The sequence below is a fragment of the Dama dama genome, chromosome 8, assembly GCF_033118175.1.
Source record: "Dama dama isolate Ldn47 chromosome 8, ASM3311817v1, whole genome shotgun sequence".
Taxonomy (NCBI): domain Eukaryota; kingdom Metazoa; phylum Chordata; class Mammalia; order Artiodactyla; family Cervidae; genus Dama; species Dama dama.
The window spans coordinates 5,733,698-5,751,659 of NC_083688.1; the positions used below are offsets into that span (position 1 = coordinate 5,733,698).

Sequence of the window (17,962 nt, forward strand, 5' to 3'; positions counted from 1 at the left end):
AGTTGTTGGTTGACACGTGTATTGCTGGCTGAAGACCTCCCAAGAAATAAGTGCAGTGAATTGGGGAATGGCGTGTCCAGTTCCTGAGGCCCACAGAAGAGGCTTTTCTCCTCGGGCAGCGGCAGCGGAGGCCTTGGTTTGAGTCTCACTAAGGGCATTGCCATCAGTTGTGGATTTCAGAACATCTACTTTAATTAAATGATGTATATCAAGACTATAAGTCTTTAGTGTTATATTACTTCTTCATTTTTTTTTTTTTAATGTTTGTTTAGTTGTATGCACTGGGTCTTAGTTGCAGCATATGGGCTCTAATTTCCTGACCAGGGGTCGACCCCATGGGCCCCTGCATTGGGAGACTGGAGTCTCAGCCACGAAGCCAGCAGGGAGCTCCCTTTAGTGTTAGGTCCCTTCTTGCTCGTTGAAGGGACTCCGTGTTTCTCACCAGCTCTCACTTAGTTCTCACTTGTGTTTCTTCAGTTGTCGTTTTTTTTTTTCCTGTGTGTGTGACTGTTGTTTCTTTGTAACTTAAAGAATTCTCAAACTTTGAAATCCTTTTTTTGGAAGTAGACAGAATAAAAATTGAAATAAATAAATAAATACTCTTTGTGCTTCTTTTAGAAAGCTGGCCTAGTTTCCACTTTGTGTTGAATTCCCATTTGTGTTTTGGGTCATTATGCAGCACTTGGTTCAGCCAGTTAAGTGTTTTCTTTCTAAGTATCTTCTATATCAGTACAGTCTTTTCTTGAGGCTTACTTAGTATTGTTCCTTTGAGTAACATCCATCTCTCTGGTGCTTTTTTGTTGCTTAAACGTTCTTCCCTTGGGACTTCTGACAGTTTTCCAAAGTCTAGCAATTTCAGGAAGTGCTTAATAGCATAACTTAGGTTGCCTCTATATAGGAATCTATAAGACTTCACTTAAACAGTTCAACATACTGTGTTCCACTGTAGTTTCTTAACTCTGAAAAGCACACTTTCATGACATTATATTTAGTGCTATATTCTCTCCCCTCCATTTAACTTCCTTGCAAGCAGAGTCAGGAGGAAGCAGTAAAATAGATGTTAAAGGTTTTTACATTTTAGTTGTAAGATTGACAGTATAGTTTAGCCTCTCTCTGTAGTACATTTCAGTTGCCCCCAAATCGCTAGTGTATCCCTGATGATTATATATTACATTTATTTAATAACAGTATTCTGTACTTGAAAGTGATCTGCAAAGATTATATAGTTTAATTGTTTATGTACAGATATGTACTTTAGCTGTCATGTCAGATGGGTAGTTTCAAAACTATTTAATGAGGAAGATTCAGTCTGTCCAGGTAATTATAACGCAGCCAACACATGTGGTCTTTACTGGGTGCTAGGCACTGTTCTAAGTGTAAACGCACCCACACATTAATTCTCTTATAAGCAGCGTATGGCTGTGTTTTTTTTTTTTTTTTTTAAGAATCCAATCAGAGAATCTCTCTGCCGTTAACAAGAAAGTTTAATCTGCTGCTTTATTGTGATCACAGATACATTTGGACTTACTTCTGCCGTCTCAGGTTGCTTTCTCTTTACCACGCTTTCTTTGCCATTCTTTCCCCCTTTTCTACTTGCTGCTGTGTGTTCTCAGTTGCTTCGGTTGCGTCCGACTCTTCGAGACCCTCTGGTCTGTAGCCCACCGGGCTCCTCTGTCTATGGGATTCTCCAGGCAAGAATAATGGAGTGGGATGCCATTCCCTCCTCCAGGGGAATCTTCCCAACCCAGGCGTCGAAACTGGGTCTTCTGCATTGCAGGCGGATTCTTTACCCCTGAGCCACCAAGGAAGCCCACTTACTATTGTAGTAATCACATTTTCTTAATTCATTTCTATATCTCTTGTTTGCAAATATTTGTTCAGGTTTTATTCCCTTATTTCCTTACCTGTTAGCATCCATCCTTCACTTAAGCCTAGAGCTAAAGTTAATCTTTATTTTTGTCATCCCCTTGGCCCTTGGAACATTTTAACTCTCATTCTTCTTCTCTCATCTTCATTTTTCATTTCAGAGAGACTGTGGATTTTTATGAATGTAGACCTCAGGGCCAGACTGCCTGAGTTTGGAGCCCAGGTCTGCCACATGCTAGTTGTGTGACCTCAGGTAAGTTGTATAACCTCGATGTGCTACAGTTTTCTTACATGTAAAATGAAGATGATAAGAGTACCTACTTTACAGAGTAGTTGAAAAGATTAAATGAATTAATAGATGCAAAGCATTCAGAACAGCGCCTGGCACATGAGAAGCATGCAGTAATGGTGGCTACTGTGGTTGTCATTATTCTCTTCATTTTTAATTTCCCCTTCCTTGTCCATTTAAAATAGCTGGTATATGTTAGGTATACCAGCACATTTCTTAATTTCTTTTTTATTGAGATAGAATTAACACACAGCACGATGAGTTCTACTTGAGGAGTTTTTGACCAATACCTACTCTTTAACCACCATCCAAAATAAGACATAGAACATTTCCATTCTCTGAGAGTTTCCTTGTGTCTCTTTCTGTTTAATTCCCTGCCCCCTCCCCCCCCCCCCCCCCCCACACACACACCAATCCCACGACCTCTGCAACTGCTATCTGGTTTCTATCACTGTAGATCAGTTTTGCCTCTGTCTGTTTCCTGTAGATGGGGTCATATGTACGCACCCTTTTATGCCTGGCTTCTTTGATTTAACATACTATTTTTAGGGTTTATCCATGTTCTTGCTTGTATCAGTGGTTAATCCTTTATTGTAAGAAACCTCCGCACAGTTCTTCAGCGCGTTTGTAATGTTTTGTGCTCTCACCTGTAAGGTATAGGAGTTCTAGTCATTCCACATGCCCACATACTCAGTGTTGTCAGTCTTTCTGATTTTAACTTTTTTAGAGGCTAAAGAATATGTTTAGCAATTTCTTTGCTACTTGGTGTTTTGTCTTAAATTCTGTACCTTATTTTTGGTTCAGTTTCCTTCTTATAGTAATTCTTTCAATGGTAGTCTCTGAGCCTCTTATCTTTGAAGGTGATTTTAGTTCAACCTGTATATAGATACATGGTTAATTGTTATTTCCCTTAACATTTGAAACTGTTAACTCCATTTTATTCTGATATCTGTTGTTATTAATGAGAAGTCTGTATCAGTCAACTTGTCACTCTCTTGTTAATAATCTTTTCTTTTGGTTTGCTTACAATTTCTTTTTCTCAGTGTTGTTGATATTTTCAAGTTTCTATTCTAAAGACTCATGTCTGACTTTAATTCTTGAGCATTTTCAGAAATTATACATTCAAATTGCTTCTCCCATGTGTTCTTCAGCATTTCTACCAGGGACACCTATTGAGATGCGTGTGAAACCTTCGTATTCTGTTTTCCATGGCCTTTAACCTCTTTCAGATTTCTGTATTTTGGTTGTTGGATTTTTTTTTAACTCTGCTACCTGCTGAGCCATTTTCTCACACTTCTTTTCCTAATCACTAGTTTTCTCTTTAGCTTTCTCTAATCTGTTTAATTCATTGATAGATGAATTTCAGTGACTTAACTTATTCCTAGAAGTTCTTTTGATTCTTTTTCACATCTGCCTTTTCTTTTTTCATATTATCTTTTTCTTTATTTATGGACTTAGCTTCACTTTGCCTGTTTATTAATAAACTAAACAATTTATAGTGTTTTCATAGTATTCTATAATTTTTAGGATTTCCAGTTCTTGGGGATGCCATTTGTGCTCTTTCCTGCATCTAATGTCTTTCCATGTGGCAATTCATTTCCTCATCTGACTTTTTGTTTTTATTGTTTGCTTTTTAGGGGTATACAGAAATCCTCCTCATCTGTGACACTCTACATCTGTCTGTTTTGGTAAGGCTCTTCGTGTTTGATTTTTTTTTTTTCCTCCCTCACCTCCAACCCCTACTCCCCTTTCCTTCCCCTTTACAGCACCCACTCTGATGTATTTGATAAAATGTCTTTGGCTGCAGTGTAACTATCTTATTTATTGTTTTGATTATGTGTTTTTGACTTACATACATGATATTATGCTCTAGGTCTTGTTCTGTTTGTAATTTTTTCCACTCAACTGGGTATTTAAGATCCATCCATGTTTCTAATAGCTAGTTGTTTGCTTCTTTCTAATGCTGTCTATTGCATAGTATATATTCTGCTTGTGTGTGCATGCTAAGTCACATCAGTCATGTCCGACTCTGTGACCCCATGGATTGTAGCCTGCCAGGCTCTTCTGTCCATGGAATTTTCCAGGCAAGCATACTTGAATAGATTGCCATGCCTTCCTCCAGGGGATCTTCCCAGCTTAGGGATCAAATCTACATCTCTTATGTCTGCTGTGTGGGCAGGCGGGTTCTTTACCACTAGCGCCACCTGGGAAGCCCATATATTCTACATGTCTATCTGCATATCACTAAATTCTTCTGGTGATTGACCTCTAAATTACCTCCTGTTTCCCTGCTACCAAAAACAATGGCTCAGTGGTCTTTCTGGCTATGTTTTCTTATGAACCAATGTGAGAACTTTTGAAGGAAATTTATCCAGGAATATGATTCTTAGGGCACAAGGCATATATGCACAGAAAATTTCACTAAATATTAGCAGCAGGTTTTTCCAGAATCGCTATATCAATTTATATACCACCAATTTTACCCTGGGTTCAATTTTATGTTCTACTATATGTTACTGTAAGACTTTAGAGAAATTACTTACCCTCTCTGGACCTTAGTCTCCTCATTAGTAAGAGGGAATAATAATAGCATCTGCATCATTAGATTGTTAAGAGGATAAAATGGGTTAATATATGTAAAGCATATTCCTGAATATAATAAGTACTCCCAGAATGTATAATAAATATTACTGCTTTTACTGCTATTATAACAACTACTATTACTTGTTAGCCAGTTAAGTAAGCTTCTCTTCTGAATTGCTGTTATATCATTTGCCCATTTTTCTCCCCATTGAATTTTTTTCACTGAAGGTTTCCAGGAATTTCTTATATATTCTAGTAACTAATTCCTTGTTGTCTTTAAGCTTTGCAAATATCTCCTGGTTCTACCATTTGTCCATTGTCTGTTAATCGTGCCTATAGATAGAGTTCTTTGACAGAAACCTTTAATATCAATATAGTCAAATTCATATTTTTATTTAAAAAAAAAAAAAGCTTTTTAAAGCTTTTGGGGCAGTGTTTAAGAAGTTTCCCTACTCCTGCTTCAAAGATACCCTTTGATATCTTTTACTGTAGCTTTTATAAATTTACCTTTCACATTCAGGTCCTCCTCATATGGTTTGTAATAGTGAGCTCTTTTCTGTCTATGTTTTTCTTTTTCCCTGTGTGTCTCTGTGCTTTGGGTTATGAAAGTATTCTGGTTTTTTTCTCCTGCATGTCAAAGACCAGATTTTATGTTAATTTTTCAGCTCAAGATTCTTGTGTGATACAGAATATAAATTTGGATCCTTCACCCTTTATGTCATAGGCCTACGTTTTAGACTTCTTGTGAGTGCCTTTTCCACTATTCAAGAACCAGATAATTAGCAACTTTTATTGCCGTTTCCCTGAGCCAGTGAGATTTTTCAGACTGCAAATCAAGGAGGAGTAGGTATTTGAGGCTCTGGGCTTTGTACAAGGGTCTCAGTTCCAACTCCCCTAAATTCTACCTGCCTGAAGCGATATTTCCAGTCTCCATGTGAGCATTAGTGCTTTCTCCTCCAAGCCTAAGTTCTGTATTGGAGTTTAAAACCCTACGGGCCACCATAGTCTCAAATCCCACTTACTGTTCCAGCTTTGATTTTGATGTTACTTTCATTTCAGGTGCCTGGGGATTTCCTTTTTTTTTTTTTTTTAAAGTTTGACTATATATGTTAAAAGCGTTTTTGTTGTGTTTTATCCAGCGTTTCTGCGTGTGAAGTGGGAGGAAAAGGTCCATTTACATCAGCCCAGTATGCCGTTTTGTCAAAAGTCTTTCCTTTAATTAGTATTCCTGTTGATCTCAGTAAACTTTCAACTTTACCAACGTATATTCATTAAGTAACCTTTGATCACCCTTGAATTTATTCTGCCTTAACTATCCCCATTATCTTTTTCTTGCTCAAGTTTATAACCATGTTTTTAGTGTCTACTAAAATAGACATAAATTGGTTCAACTTTTTAAACCCTGCTCAGTTGCTTTTTCTGTTACAGTTATTTTTTATTTTCTTATCTAACTTAATTGTTTACAAAAATATGAAGTAACTGACCACAAAAAAAAACTGTAGTTAATGCTCAAAATACCTCCCTTGGGATCATTGGTGGCTCTCTGTGTTTTTTAATCTAATGAAAGACTGAAGAAAAATGACCAGAAGAATGACTCCCAAAGCAACATTTTGAATAAGTTTTAGTTTATCCTAAAAATATAATCCCAGTAACTTGTTCTTTATTAATATGTTTGTTTAAAAAAATTTATGTCTGCATTACTTTTGACTTATTATAATCCATAAAGCCTATTTCTTGCCTTAGGAAGAAAATCACATTCTTTTGGTATCATTTGTTCTTTAGAAAAACCACATCATGTTTAGTAGTTTTTACTTGGTTCTCAAGATGCTCTTTGAATAAACTTTTTAAAAAATTATATGAATTCTTGAATGTTCTCCAGTGTTAGACACTACATACAGTTTGGGGTGATTAATACTGAAAAATTTACATTCCTAACTGGAAATTATTTTTTAAATAAAAGAACTTTATTTTTTAGAGCAGTTTTTGGTTCACAGCAAAATTGAGAGTAAAGTGCAGAGTTCCCATATAACCCTGTCCCCACACAACTTCTCCCACTATCCTGAAACACAGTGATACATTTGTTACAATCAGTGAGCCTACATGGATACATGATTATTACCAGAAGTCCTTAGTTTTCATTAGGGTACATTTTTGGTTTCATACATTCTGTGGATTTTGGCATGTGTCTGATACATGAATTTACCATAGTAGTTTCATAGAGGATAGTTTCTCCGCCCTAAAGACCCTCCGTGCTTCACCTGTTTATCCCTCCCTACTCCTAACCACTGGCAACCACTGATCTTCTGCAATCTCCATCATTTTACATTTTCCAGAATATAGTATGGTTGTATACATATTGTAACATTTTTGTGTTGGATTCTTTCACTTACTGATAATGCATTTTTAAGTTTCCTCCACATCTTTGCATTGCTTGATAGCTCATTTCTTTTTGCATGAATCATATTCCATTGTTGGGATGTACCACAGTTTATCCATTTACCTGGTAAAAGATGTTTTGATTGCTTCCAAGTTTGGGAAATTGTGAATAAAGCTACCATAAGCATCTGCATGTAGGTTTTTGTGTGGTTGTAAGTTTTCAGTTTGTTCGGGTAAATGCCAAGAAGCACAGTTGTAGGACTGTATGGTAAGAGTGTGTTTAATTTTATCAGAAACTCCTTAACCGTTTACAGGGTGCTGTGCCATTTTGTCTTCTTGCCAGCAGTGAATAGCGGTTCCTGTTCCTATCCATCCTCACCTGCGTTTGGTGTTGTCAGTGATTTGGGTTTTAGTGTTTCTAATAGGTTTTCTTTGCAATTCCCTTATAACATATGAAGTTAGACATCTTTTTATATTCTTACTTGCTAGCTGTAGCTTTCTTGGTGGGATGTCTGTTAAGGTCTTCAATCTATTTTTTAATCAGGTTGTTTATTTTTTATTGTTGAGTTTTAAGAATTCTTTGTATGTTTTGTATAACAGCCTTTTAACAGATGTGTCTTTTGCAGATATTTTCTCCTAGATTGTTGCTCTGTGGCTTGTCTTCTCGTTCTCTTAACATTATCATTCACAGAGCAGAAGTTCTTTAAGTTTAATGAAATCCATCTTATCTGTTATTTCTTTCAGGGATCGTGGCTTAGGAGATATATCTAAAAAGTCATTGCCATACATGAGTTCATCTAGGTTTTCTGCTATGCTGTTTTCTAGGGGTTTTATAGTATTGTGTCTTTGCATTTAAGTCTGTGATCCACTTTGAGTTAAATTTGTGAAGGCTGTGAGGTCTGTGTCTATTTAATAGATTCATCTTTTTTTTTTTCACATGCGGCTGTCCAGTTGTTCCAGCACCATTTGTTGAAAATACGTCTTTTTTCTGTCGCACACTCTGCCCCATTGTCTAAGATGAACTGACTGTATTTAATGGGTCTTTATCTGCTCTGACCGGTCGCACGGTTAGACTACTGTCGCTTTGTCGCTGAGGATTGAAGTTTGAGTGCTGAGTAGTGTTAGTCTTCCTACTTTGTCCTTCTGCCCTGATACTGAGTGGGCTATTCTGGATCTTTTGCCTCTCCATATAAACCTTAGAATCACTTTGTCAGTATCCACCAAATAACTTGCTGAGATTTTGATTAGGATTGTTTTGAATTTATAGATCAAGTTAGGAAGAACTGAAATCTTGACACTGAGTCTTCCTGTCCATGAACATGGAATATTTCTCCATTTACTCAGTTTTTCTTTGATATCTTTCCTCAGAGTTTTGTAGTTTTTCTCATATACATGTTATATATATTTTGTTAGACTTATTCTTAAGTATTTCACTTTTCAAATTTTGCTTTTTGGGGTACAACTTAAAAATGGGAATGTTTTAGCTTCAAATTCCACTTAGTCATTGCTGATAAGAAAGTAATTAACTTTTATATTTATTTACCTTGTATCCTGCGATCTTGCTATTATTAGTATTAACTTTTTTATCAGTTCCTTCAGATTTTCTATATATCATCTCACCACAGACAGTCATATCATCTGTGAACAGACTGTTTTGTGCCTTCCTTCCAATATGTATACCGTTACTTTCTCCAGAATGATATTGAAAAGTGATGGTGAAATGAGACATCCCTGCCTTGCAACTGTTCTTAGGTAGAAAGCTTTCACTATAATCGATATGCATCTTTAAGTGGGTTTCTTATAGGCAACGTAAGAGATGGGTCTTGTCTTTTGACCCACTCTGACAATCTGTTTTTAATTGGTATGTTTAGAACACTGAGGTGGTAAGGTGTGAGGAGGAGGAAGTGTGTCCTATAGACAGAAGGTCTCAGCCTCTTGGCAAGCCTGTGCCCCCGGACTGTGAACCTCACCAGTGCTTTTCCCGGCCCCCTGCCCCACCCGTAAATGGTACAGGATGACTAGAATGGGCTGACGTTGAAACTGGGTATTTCCCTTCCTCCAAGTAGGTTAGACTCTGGTAAAATAGTTTCTTCTGATTCTAGACCTTGTTGAGAAGAACAGAATGCTTTTTCATATTTTAAAATGGTTACTTTCTCCTTCCTCCTGCCAGAACAGAAGGGAATTTTTCTCCAGGATATGCTGTTAGAACTCAGTAGAACTCTTGGAGTTAAAACTCACAAAATCATGACGCCATCCCTCTGGGGCTTTTCACCCTCAGACTGGTCCACCCTGAGCCTCTATCGGTTTGTCACCTTAAGCTTAGTTTTCCTGTTCTGGTGCCACTTCCATGGACTTCTGCTGGTGGCTTTCTCTCTGAGAAGCTGTGATTGTCTGCCTGTCTCTCCAAGTTTGGGGGCAGTGCTTTTGCCCAATGACTTCACTTCTCTGACAGAGAGGAGAAGTGTTGTTGATTTTTCCATTTACCTTTTCACTTGTTGTCAGGGTAGAATGGTGACTTTTAATCTCATTACATGCCAGACTAGAAACCTGGGAACCAGAACTTGGAAATATTTTCATTTCTATTTGTCAATTTTAAATGTGGGAAAATAAGGAAATAGTGGTAGAGTGAAAAAGTAGTCATAATCCTTCTGACAAAGGCAACCGTTGTTGTTTTGATAAATGTCTTTCCATCCTTTTCGTAGTTTTTTTAAAGTTTATACAAGTGAGATTGTATAGTTTTGCTATCATCATAATATCCTCAAACCCAAAGCAGAACTAGATGTCTCCTTCCCTAAACTATCTCTTTCGTGTTATCTGGATCATTTCAGATGACTCACTCCCCAAACCAGGAACCTGGGAATTGTCTCTCACTCCCCTCACATCTCTTCAGACCCTAAGTCATGACAGTTACACTTTCTAAATAGTTTTGGCTACCTCTGTCCCTTTTGTTCCCACTTCTGCTGGTCAGAGTCCTCAATGATTTTCCTCTGAACTTCTGCAGTAATAGAGCCTGACTCTAGCATTGTCCCCTTCAAATTCTGCACAAGTGTCGCTTGGATGATATATTCCAAAATGCGTATCTGACGACGTGCCTTTCCTAGTTAAAGTCCCTCAAACTCTTCATTGACTCCTCACTGCCATTAGGCTAAATCCAAGCTCCTAAGCATGGTCTGTGTACCTCTCTGTGGGCAGAGCCTTTGCCTGCCTCTCCAGGTTCATGTCCTGACACTCCCTGTCCCCTTCTTTATGTCCCACTATCACTGATCCCCTCATACTCCCCGCTCCTAAACCTCCTTCCTGCCACTGTGTGATGTGTTCTTATCTGTGTGCTTCCCGCAGGCTTCCCTGCTTGGAATGCCTTTTCCCCCCTCACTCATTTCTTAAGGCAGGTGAGCTGTTAGCTCCTCCTCAGAAACCTTACTCTGACTCTTGAATATCCCTGTCCCCCAAGCTGGCTTCTAGGTACAAATCTCTGTCATTACATTTCCTCCCATTCATGTATTCATTCCACAACTAACCAACAGTGTTCATGTTGGGCAGAATTTTAAGCACTGGGATACAGCAGACAATGAGAGAAAAAAAAGCTCCTGTCCTAATGGAGTTTATATCCTAGTGAAGGGAGGTACATAATAAGTAAGTGGTAAAAACATGTGTCAGTAGCTATGATGAAAAATAGAATAGGAGGGATGGAATGTTCTGAGGTTGCAGAGGAGGCTGCTCTTTAAAGAACGTGGTCAGGGAAGGCCTCACGGATCATGTGGCCTTTGGGCAGAGCCCTGGTGGGAGCAGGAGTGAGCCACGCACACGTGAAGAAGCCTGTGCACGAGTGTGCTCCGTGTGTCCACGATCAGCAAGGAGGGCCTGGTGCTCTCAGCACATGGTGAGGGGACAAGGCGGAAGGGGAGTCCGAGAGCTAGTGACAGCCAGAGCCAAGTTCTGACATGTGGCTTTTACTCTGAGACAGGAACCACGCATGCTTTTGTACAGGGTGACGGCATCTGACTGTGTGCTAAAAGGTGACTCTGACTCCTGAATTGAAAATAGAGTTGGGCAGAGAGAGGTAGGGCTCAGAAGGGGCGGAGGCATGGAGCCCAGATAGGACGTCGTTGTAGTAACCCAGATAAAAGGTGATGGTGGCGTGGGCTGACCAAAGTAGAACCAGGGGAGGTGGTGATTAGTGATTGGAGTCGGGATATATTTTGAAGGTAGAGCCAACAGGATTTATAAAGCCTTGGATAAGGGACATGAGAAAAAGCAGGAGTCCAGAATGATTTCCAGGTTTTGTATCTGAACAACAAGAAGGGACAGAATTGCTGTGAAGTGGAGGGGAAGATGGCAGGGGAGTGCGGATTTAAGTTTAAGAAGCTGATCGGGCCTCCAGTTGGAGATGTTTAGTAGGTAGTTGCAAGTGTGCTTCTGGAGTTCAAAGGAAAGGTCTGCGCTAGAGATATAAATCTGAACGCTGTCAGGATTTAGGTGTTTCAAAGGTGTGGAATCAGATGAGAGAGAAGATAAGATGTGAGATGACAGTCTTGGAGCAAAGAAAACTTTAGAGGCCAGAGTGGTGCAGAGGACCCTGCAAAGGAACCAGAGGGTGAAGTGCATCTCACAGGGTGGGGACGATGACCTGTGTCCACCGCTGCAGGCAGGTCAGGGCTGTGTTGTAAACCTGCTCTTGTGTGTTTGTCTCCTTCAGTTGGCTGAGAACTCGAGAGCAGACACAGTCAGCAGTGTTGTTACTTAAGCTTTGAAATCAGTGAGATATGGGCGTGCCATTTAATGGCTATTTTTCCTTAGGCTGGTTCTCTCAGTCTCTTTGAGCTTCAGTCTCATCTGTAAAATGGGAAGGTTAGAGCATCTTGGAAGGATCAATGAGATCATCCAGATGGCATGCCAAGCCGGGCCCCATCCAGGCGGTTAAACGCGTGCCAGTTATCATCACGATTAATTCAGGGCACCCAGCCCTTCCTGTTGAGCAGCATTGGCTGAATGAACCAGTGAATTGCATGTTCATTTTACGATTTCATTCAAGGCGTTTCCCTGTGTGCTTGTGAAGCGTTAACGTGGCATTTCTGGGGGTTCCTCCAGGGTTGCATGCTGACCCTCACCAAGTGTTTCTGCTGGAAGAGAGGAAGGGGAGTCCTCGGACAGAGCCGACGTGATGGAGCTCCCCAACTACAGCCGGCAGCTGCTGCAGCAGCTCTACACGCTGTGCAGGGAGCAGCAGTTCTGCGACTGCACCATCTCCGTCGGGACCATCTACTTCAGGGCCCACAAGCTGGTCCTGGCTGCTGCCAGCCTCCTGTTCAAAACCCTGCTGGACAGCACAGACACCATCTCCATCGATGCATCCGTCGTGAGCCCCGAGGAGTTTGCCCTCTTGCTGGAAATGATGTACACCGGCAAGCTGCCTGTGGGCAAGCACAACTTCTCCAAAATCATCTCCTTAGCCGACAGCCTACAGATGTTCGACGTGGCTGTCAGCTGTAAAAACCTTCTGACCAGCCTCGTAAGCTGCTCTGTCCAGGGTCAGGTGGTGAGGGATGTCTCCACACCATCCTCAGAGCCATCCAGCAAGGAGTCAGAGAAGCCCGAAATGGAAATCCTCTCCTCCGAGGGTGCTGGAGAGCATCACACTTCCCCGGAGGTCTCTACTCCTCCAGGGGGCCCCGTGAAAGTGGAGGTGAAGCACGGGGTCCCCACGGCTGGTCAAGAGATGAGAGTGGATCCTCCCGCTGCCCAGGAGGTTCACGGGGACACAGAAACCCCAGTGTCTCACTCAGCTGAAGTTTGTCCCTCCTGCCCTGTTGTACAAACCTTTATTGAGGCAAAGGAAGCAAGCACAGAACAAGGTAATATTCACTTAATCGTCGTTTTGTAACCTATCCTTCTATTATGGGACTCAGTGACCTTTATGAGTTTTTTTGTTTCATTGATAAATTTATCAAAGACCACTGTTAGATTGGAAACCAAGATCCTATGCAATAGTCGTAGGAGGGCATTCTTCCTTTCAGCACGTCTGTGGTTTTAGGTGTTGGAAGCCTGAAGGTGAGCCACAGGGCAGAGAAGCAGTGTTGTACTGAAATGACCGTGTACCATTTTTAATTTTTACCCATTATCTTAACTAGGATGAAGATGACGCACAGGAGGAAGCTGTAAGAAATGGTGTTTTCTGCTGCTCATAATTGATATGTTAGATACCATTTATAAATGCAGTGCATGACCTAAAAGTTCTCAGCTTAAACTGGTAAAAATCATTTCAAGTAATCAGCCACTGATTTTTTAAATTTTGTTTTGTTTTACATTCAGAGTATGAGGGGAAACATTACCAGCTGAATTTTCTTCTAGAAAATGAAAAAATCTTTTCAGATGCACTCTTGATTACCCAGGATGTTTTAAAAAGACTAGAAGAGTGTTCAGAAATTAAAGATGTGCAGAAGCAGGTAGGTACCATGAGTTTTATTTGTTTGCTGGTTTCATGTTCTAAGGATAGCAGATCAGGTATCAGGGTCTCAAAACCTTAAGCTTTTTTTTTGGGGGGGGGGGGCGGACATTTACCCCCTAAAAGGACAATCTTGAAAAGTGCTAGGCAAGGTACTTTTCAAAACAAAGACACATTTTGATCACTAGGTGAATCCCCTGTTTTGAAGCAGGATACTTAACTGAGGTTAGTTACCATTTCCTCCTGACTAATCAGGGGTAAAATGAGGCAGAATGTAGTCACAGATAACCCCGAATCATAGATCAAATAATAGAAACAAAAAACAAAATAATCATAATTACTCAAAGCATGGTACAAAAAGGATTTAATATAAACTTACATAGTAAATTGCATCCAGTGTTTAGGAATACAGTCACTATTTTCAGACAATAATGGGGAACTTTTATTGAATACTTCACTTGTGCTATACTTGCTTGGTACATATGTTAGTTATCTCATTTAATCCTCAAAAAAATCATTGAAGTGGGTACTATTTTATTATTTTATATCCCTGTTTTATGGATGAGAAGAACTATCTCAAAGAAGTGATATAGCTTGGCCAAGGTTGCAGAGGTCATGAAACTAAACTCTGAGCAAGAGGTCAAACCTAAGCATTCTGATGTTAGCGCTCTTCTGTTACGCACTGTGTTATTGCCTCCCACCGGGGTAAAAATGATACGCGTGTGTCACGTATGTGTAAATGTTTAGTGTTGTCTACGGAAAACTGCCAGCTGCTTGCCATCTCTGTCACTTACTTGATGTTTTCTGCTTTTTCACCGTCTCAGTGAGATGCGTCCCCACCAGTGGGCTCCCTCACTGCCCAGCTCCTCACCCCTGACGGTGCAGGGCCACACGGCCGCTGTAGGACCCTCTCGCGTCCCCTTTCTCGTGGCCTCGCCGCTTATCCTGAAGGGTGCTGGCAGAGTGAGCGGGCACCGCCCCGCAGACCTGCCCATCCAACTGGCGGGTCCTGTGGGGAGGCCTCCTCTGGTGCTGCAGGCAGTTTAGTGGCCGTTAGTTACTGTCGTTGACTGAGTTGGTAAGGAATCCGCCTGCAGTGCAGGAGACCCCGCTTCGATCCCTGGATCTGGAGGATCCCCTGGAGAAGGAAATGGCTACCCACCCCAGTCTTCTTGCCTGGAAAATCCCATGGACAGAGGAACCTGGTAGGCTATATAGTCCATGAGGTCGCAAGAGTCGAAAACGACTTAGTGACCAAATCACCAGTTACTATTCATCCACCCAATGCGTGCCTTCTACTCTTTAAATAGTTCCCTAATTCATAGCATTTTTATTTTATTGTTTAATTTTTAATTGGAGGGTAATTGCTTTGTGTTGATTTCTGCTGAACAACGCAAATAGGCCCTAAGAGTGTGTGTGTGTGTGTGTGTGTGTGTGTATATCCCCTTCCTCTTGAGCCTCTTTCCCTCTGCCCCACCGCAAGCTGCTTCTTTGAAAAAACAAATTCAAGGTCAAGTGTTTACCTCAACCATGGTTTACTGACAATTGGCTATAAATTGTTTTCTTGAGAGATAAACTGTTTACAAGACTGTGTGGCCCCTGATGACTCTCTTAGGGGAGGTTTCGAGTTGTAAATCCTTGGTACTCTTTGTACTGATTATGCAGAAGGACATGATGGTTTTATACTTTTGCACTTGGATGTTCTCTTAACAGTGCAATCCATCATTTTTGTCACTATTTGTTACCTCGATAGCGTACAGACACAGCTCTTCGTTTTCTCTCTCTGACTCCTCTGCACTTGGGTTACCGAGGAGCGTTATCATTCCTTAGACCAGCAGTCCTCAGATTATTAGTGTCACCTGTGTACTCACTTAAACGGAGTCTTGTGCATTTTTTTTTTCCTGACACTGGTACCTAATAGTGTCTGGCACATAACAGGTGCTCAAAAAATATTTGCTGTACAAGGGTTCATTCAGCATTTCCCCTTCCTCCTTGTCCTAATCCTTTGATGGCAACAATGTTAATAGTACTTTGCAACACCACAGTGATTCTCCTGTCAGTGATCTTTATAGGATTATGTTATTTCTTCCTCCAGGTTTTAGAGGTCAGAGTAAGAGCTCTACAAAACACTTGGTGGCTACATTTAAAAATGATTCTGTTTTATTCTATAATAAATTGTTCAGCTGCAGAAAGAAAAAGGGAAAAATACTCTAGGAACATAAGATTAAATTAAATTAAACATAGAGTTGGAGGAGGAATTCCTTGGTGGATTTTCCACATCCAGCGCAGGGGTCCCAGGTTCAGTCCTTGGTTGGGGAGCTAGGATCCGGCAAACTGCGTGGCAGGGCCAAAAAAATGTGTGTATACGTGTGGTGCGAGCCAGCAAGAGAGAGTTAGGGGCCCTCGCCTTGTGCACGGGCCTGGACGCTGCTTTCTCGCTCTTGCTCTCACACTCCCACTTTCTTTTAGACAGCTTGAGGTGTGATTGACATACAGCAGACTGCACATGTTTAAAGATGGCCATTTGCTAAGTTTCAAAACCTGAAATCATCATCACAATCAAGATAGTGGCCATGTCCATCCCCCCCCACCCAAAATATTTTCACATCCCTTGGCAATCCGTCCATTCTGCCCCTTTCCACCCGCCCTTCCCCAGGTAACACTGGTCTGCTTTCTCTCAATGAATGTGCATCTTCTCAAGTATTATATAAATGGAGTCCTACGGTCTGTGTTCCTTTGGGTCTGGCTTCTTGCATTCAGCGTAACTATTTTGAGGTTCACCCAGGTCGTTGCATATTCATTCCTTTTTATTGCTGAGCAGGGTTCCATTGAATGTATATCCCATTTATTTATTCAGCTCTACCATTTAATAGCTCTGGAGCGGGAAAGGGCACCCCACTCCCGTATCCTTGGCTGGAAATTTCCGTGGGCAGAGGAGCCTGGTGGACCATAGTCCATAGGGCTGCAAAGAGTCAGACAGGACTGAGTGACTGAGCGTGCACACACACATCCCCCATTTACTAGCCTTGTGACCTTCATCGGCTTAATCTCTGTAAGTCTTAAGTTCCTAATTTGTAAAATTTGGGAGTGTTATCACCTACATCATAGGGTCATTGTGAAATTAATTAAGATTTATGTAAAACTCATACTAAAATGCCAGGCACATAGAAGGAGCTCAACAGGGGATGACTGCTGTTGTTTGCTGATACATTAACTCAGTGTTTTTGGACCCAGTCAGCCTTGAAACTCCTTTTTCACTTAATACCTTATAATATCCTAGTACTCTGGTCACTTCCTTTGACACGAGATGGTTTTACTGTTGATGTTAAAGCTTAATTTGCAAGTCATGCTTTCAAATGGGTGCCATTACCCTTGAAAGTAGTTTCCTGAACTGCCGGTGTAGTGTCTCACACGAAGCCATCAGTCTCTAGAATAACAATTCAGTGTATATAAAATGATCTTGTTAAAATGTACGCCTCCAGACCACATTTCCAGAGTCTGAATCTTACATTCTGATAGAGCTTGGGAATCTCCATCTTGAACAAGTTCCCTGTGGATGGCTTTTTTGGTACCTCTAGACTACATTTTGAGAAGCATTGCTGGAGAAGTTAACAGCCTACAAAATTCTTAATGTGTGATGGCAGATGTCACAGCATCTATGCTGACAGCTCTCAGTGTTTTGAGGAGTTGCTGAATACCCACTTTCCCAAGTGTTATTCTTTGTTTTCCTCTTGATTCAGCAAATATTTACTGAGCAACTGGTATGTTCCAGGCATTGAGCTGGTTGCTAGGGTAAAAAAAAAAACTAAGGCTGGATCCCTATCCTTATAGAATGTCTTGACAGCAAAGAAATCCTGGCACGTAGATAATTCTTTGGGAAGTGTGCACAGAAGTCACACAACTGCCAGAATCCCCCAAAGACTTCAGAGTCAAATCTAGATTTAGAACTGTTCACTTGGACCATCATTCTGTATTTCAGCTGCAGTTGTAAAGGTTGTTTGGAGAGTTTGTTTGCTGTTGTTGTTCTGTTTATACATTTCTGGCTCCCAGATAGCTTTGACTGTTTTTTTGGTGGTGGTGGTGGTTATTATTTGGTTAATCATCATCACATTAAAAAAAAAAAAAATTAGCTTGGGCTTCCCTGGTGGCTCAGTGGTCAAGAATCTCCCTGCCAGTTCGGGGGACGCAGGTTCGATCCCTGGTCCGGGAAGGTCCCACATGCTGCAGAACGTGTAACCCCGTGCACCACAGCTACCGAGTGTGTGCTCCAGAACCCAGGAGCTGCAACTCCTGAAGCCTGTGCACCCATGTTCCACCACAACCAGAGAAGCCGCTGTAATGAGAAGCCCACGCACCACAGCTGGAGAGTGGCCCCTGCTCGTCGCAACTAGAGAAAAGCCCGCTCA

At 41.0% G+C, this 17,962-nt stretch overlaps 1 protein-coding gene across 6 annotated transcripts in view; it reads left to right on the forward strand.

Annotated features, from left to right (window-relative positions):
• The window catches only part of ZBTB40 (zinc finger and BTB domain containing 40), a 73,014-nt gene that overhangs the window by 23,300 nt on the left and 31,752 nt on the right, over positions 1–17,962 (forward strand). For 2 of the 6 annotated variants that reach the window (XM_061148129.1, XM_061148131.1), the window contains 4 exons: positions 2,028–2,119; positions 3,793–3,843; positions 12,203–12,966; positions 13,424–13,557. In XM_061148129.1, the coding sequence (XP_061004112.1) occupies positions 12,276–12,966; positions 13,424–13,557 (825 nt within the window). In that variant the 5' untranslated portion in view covers positions 2,028–2,119; positions 3,793–3,843; positions 12,203–12,275. The remainder of the gene's footprint in view (positions 1–2,027; positions 2,120–3,792; positions 3,844–12,202; positions 12,967–13,423; positions 13,558–17,962) is intronic. The other 4 variants (XM_061148134.1, XM_061148135.1, XM_061148132.1 and 1 more) reach the window with 3 other exon arrangements.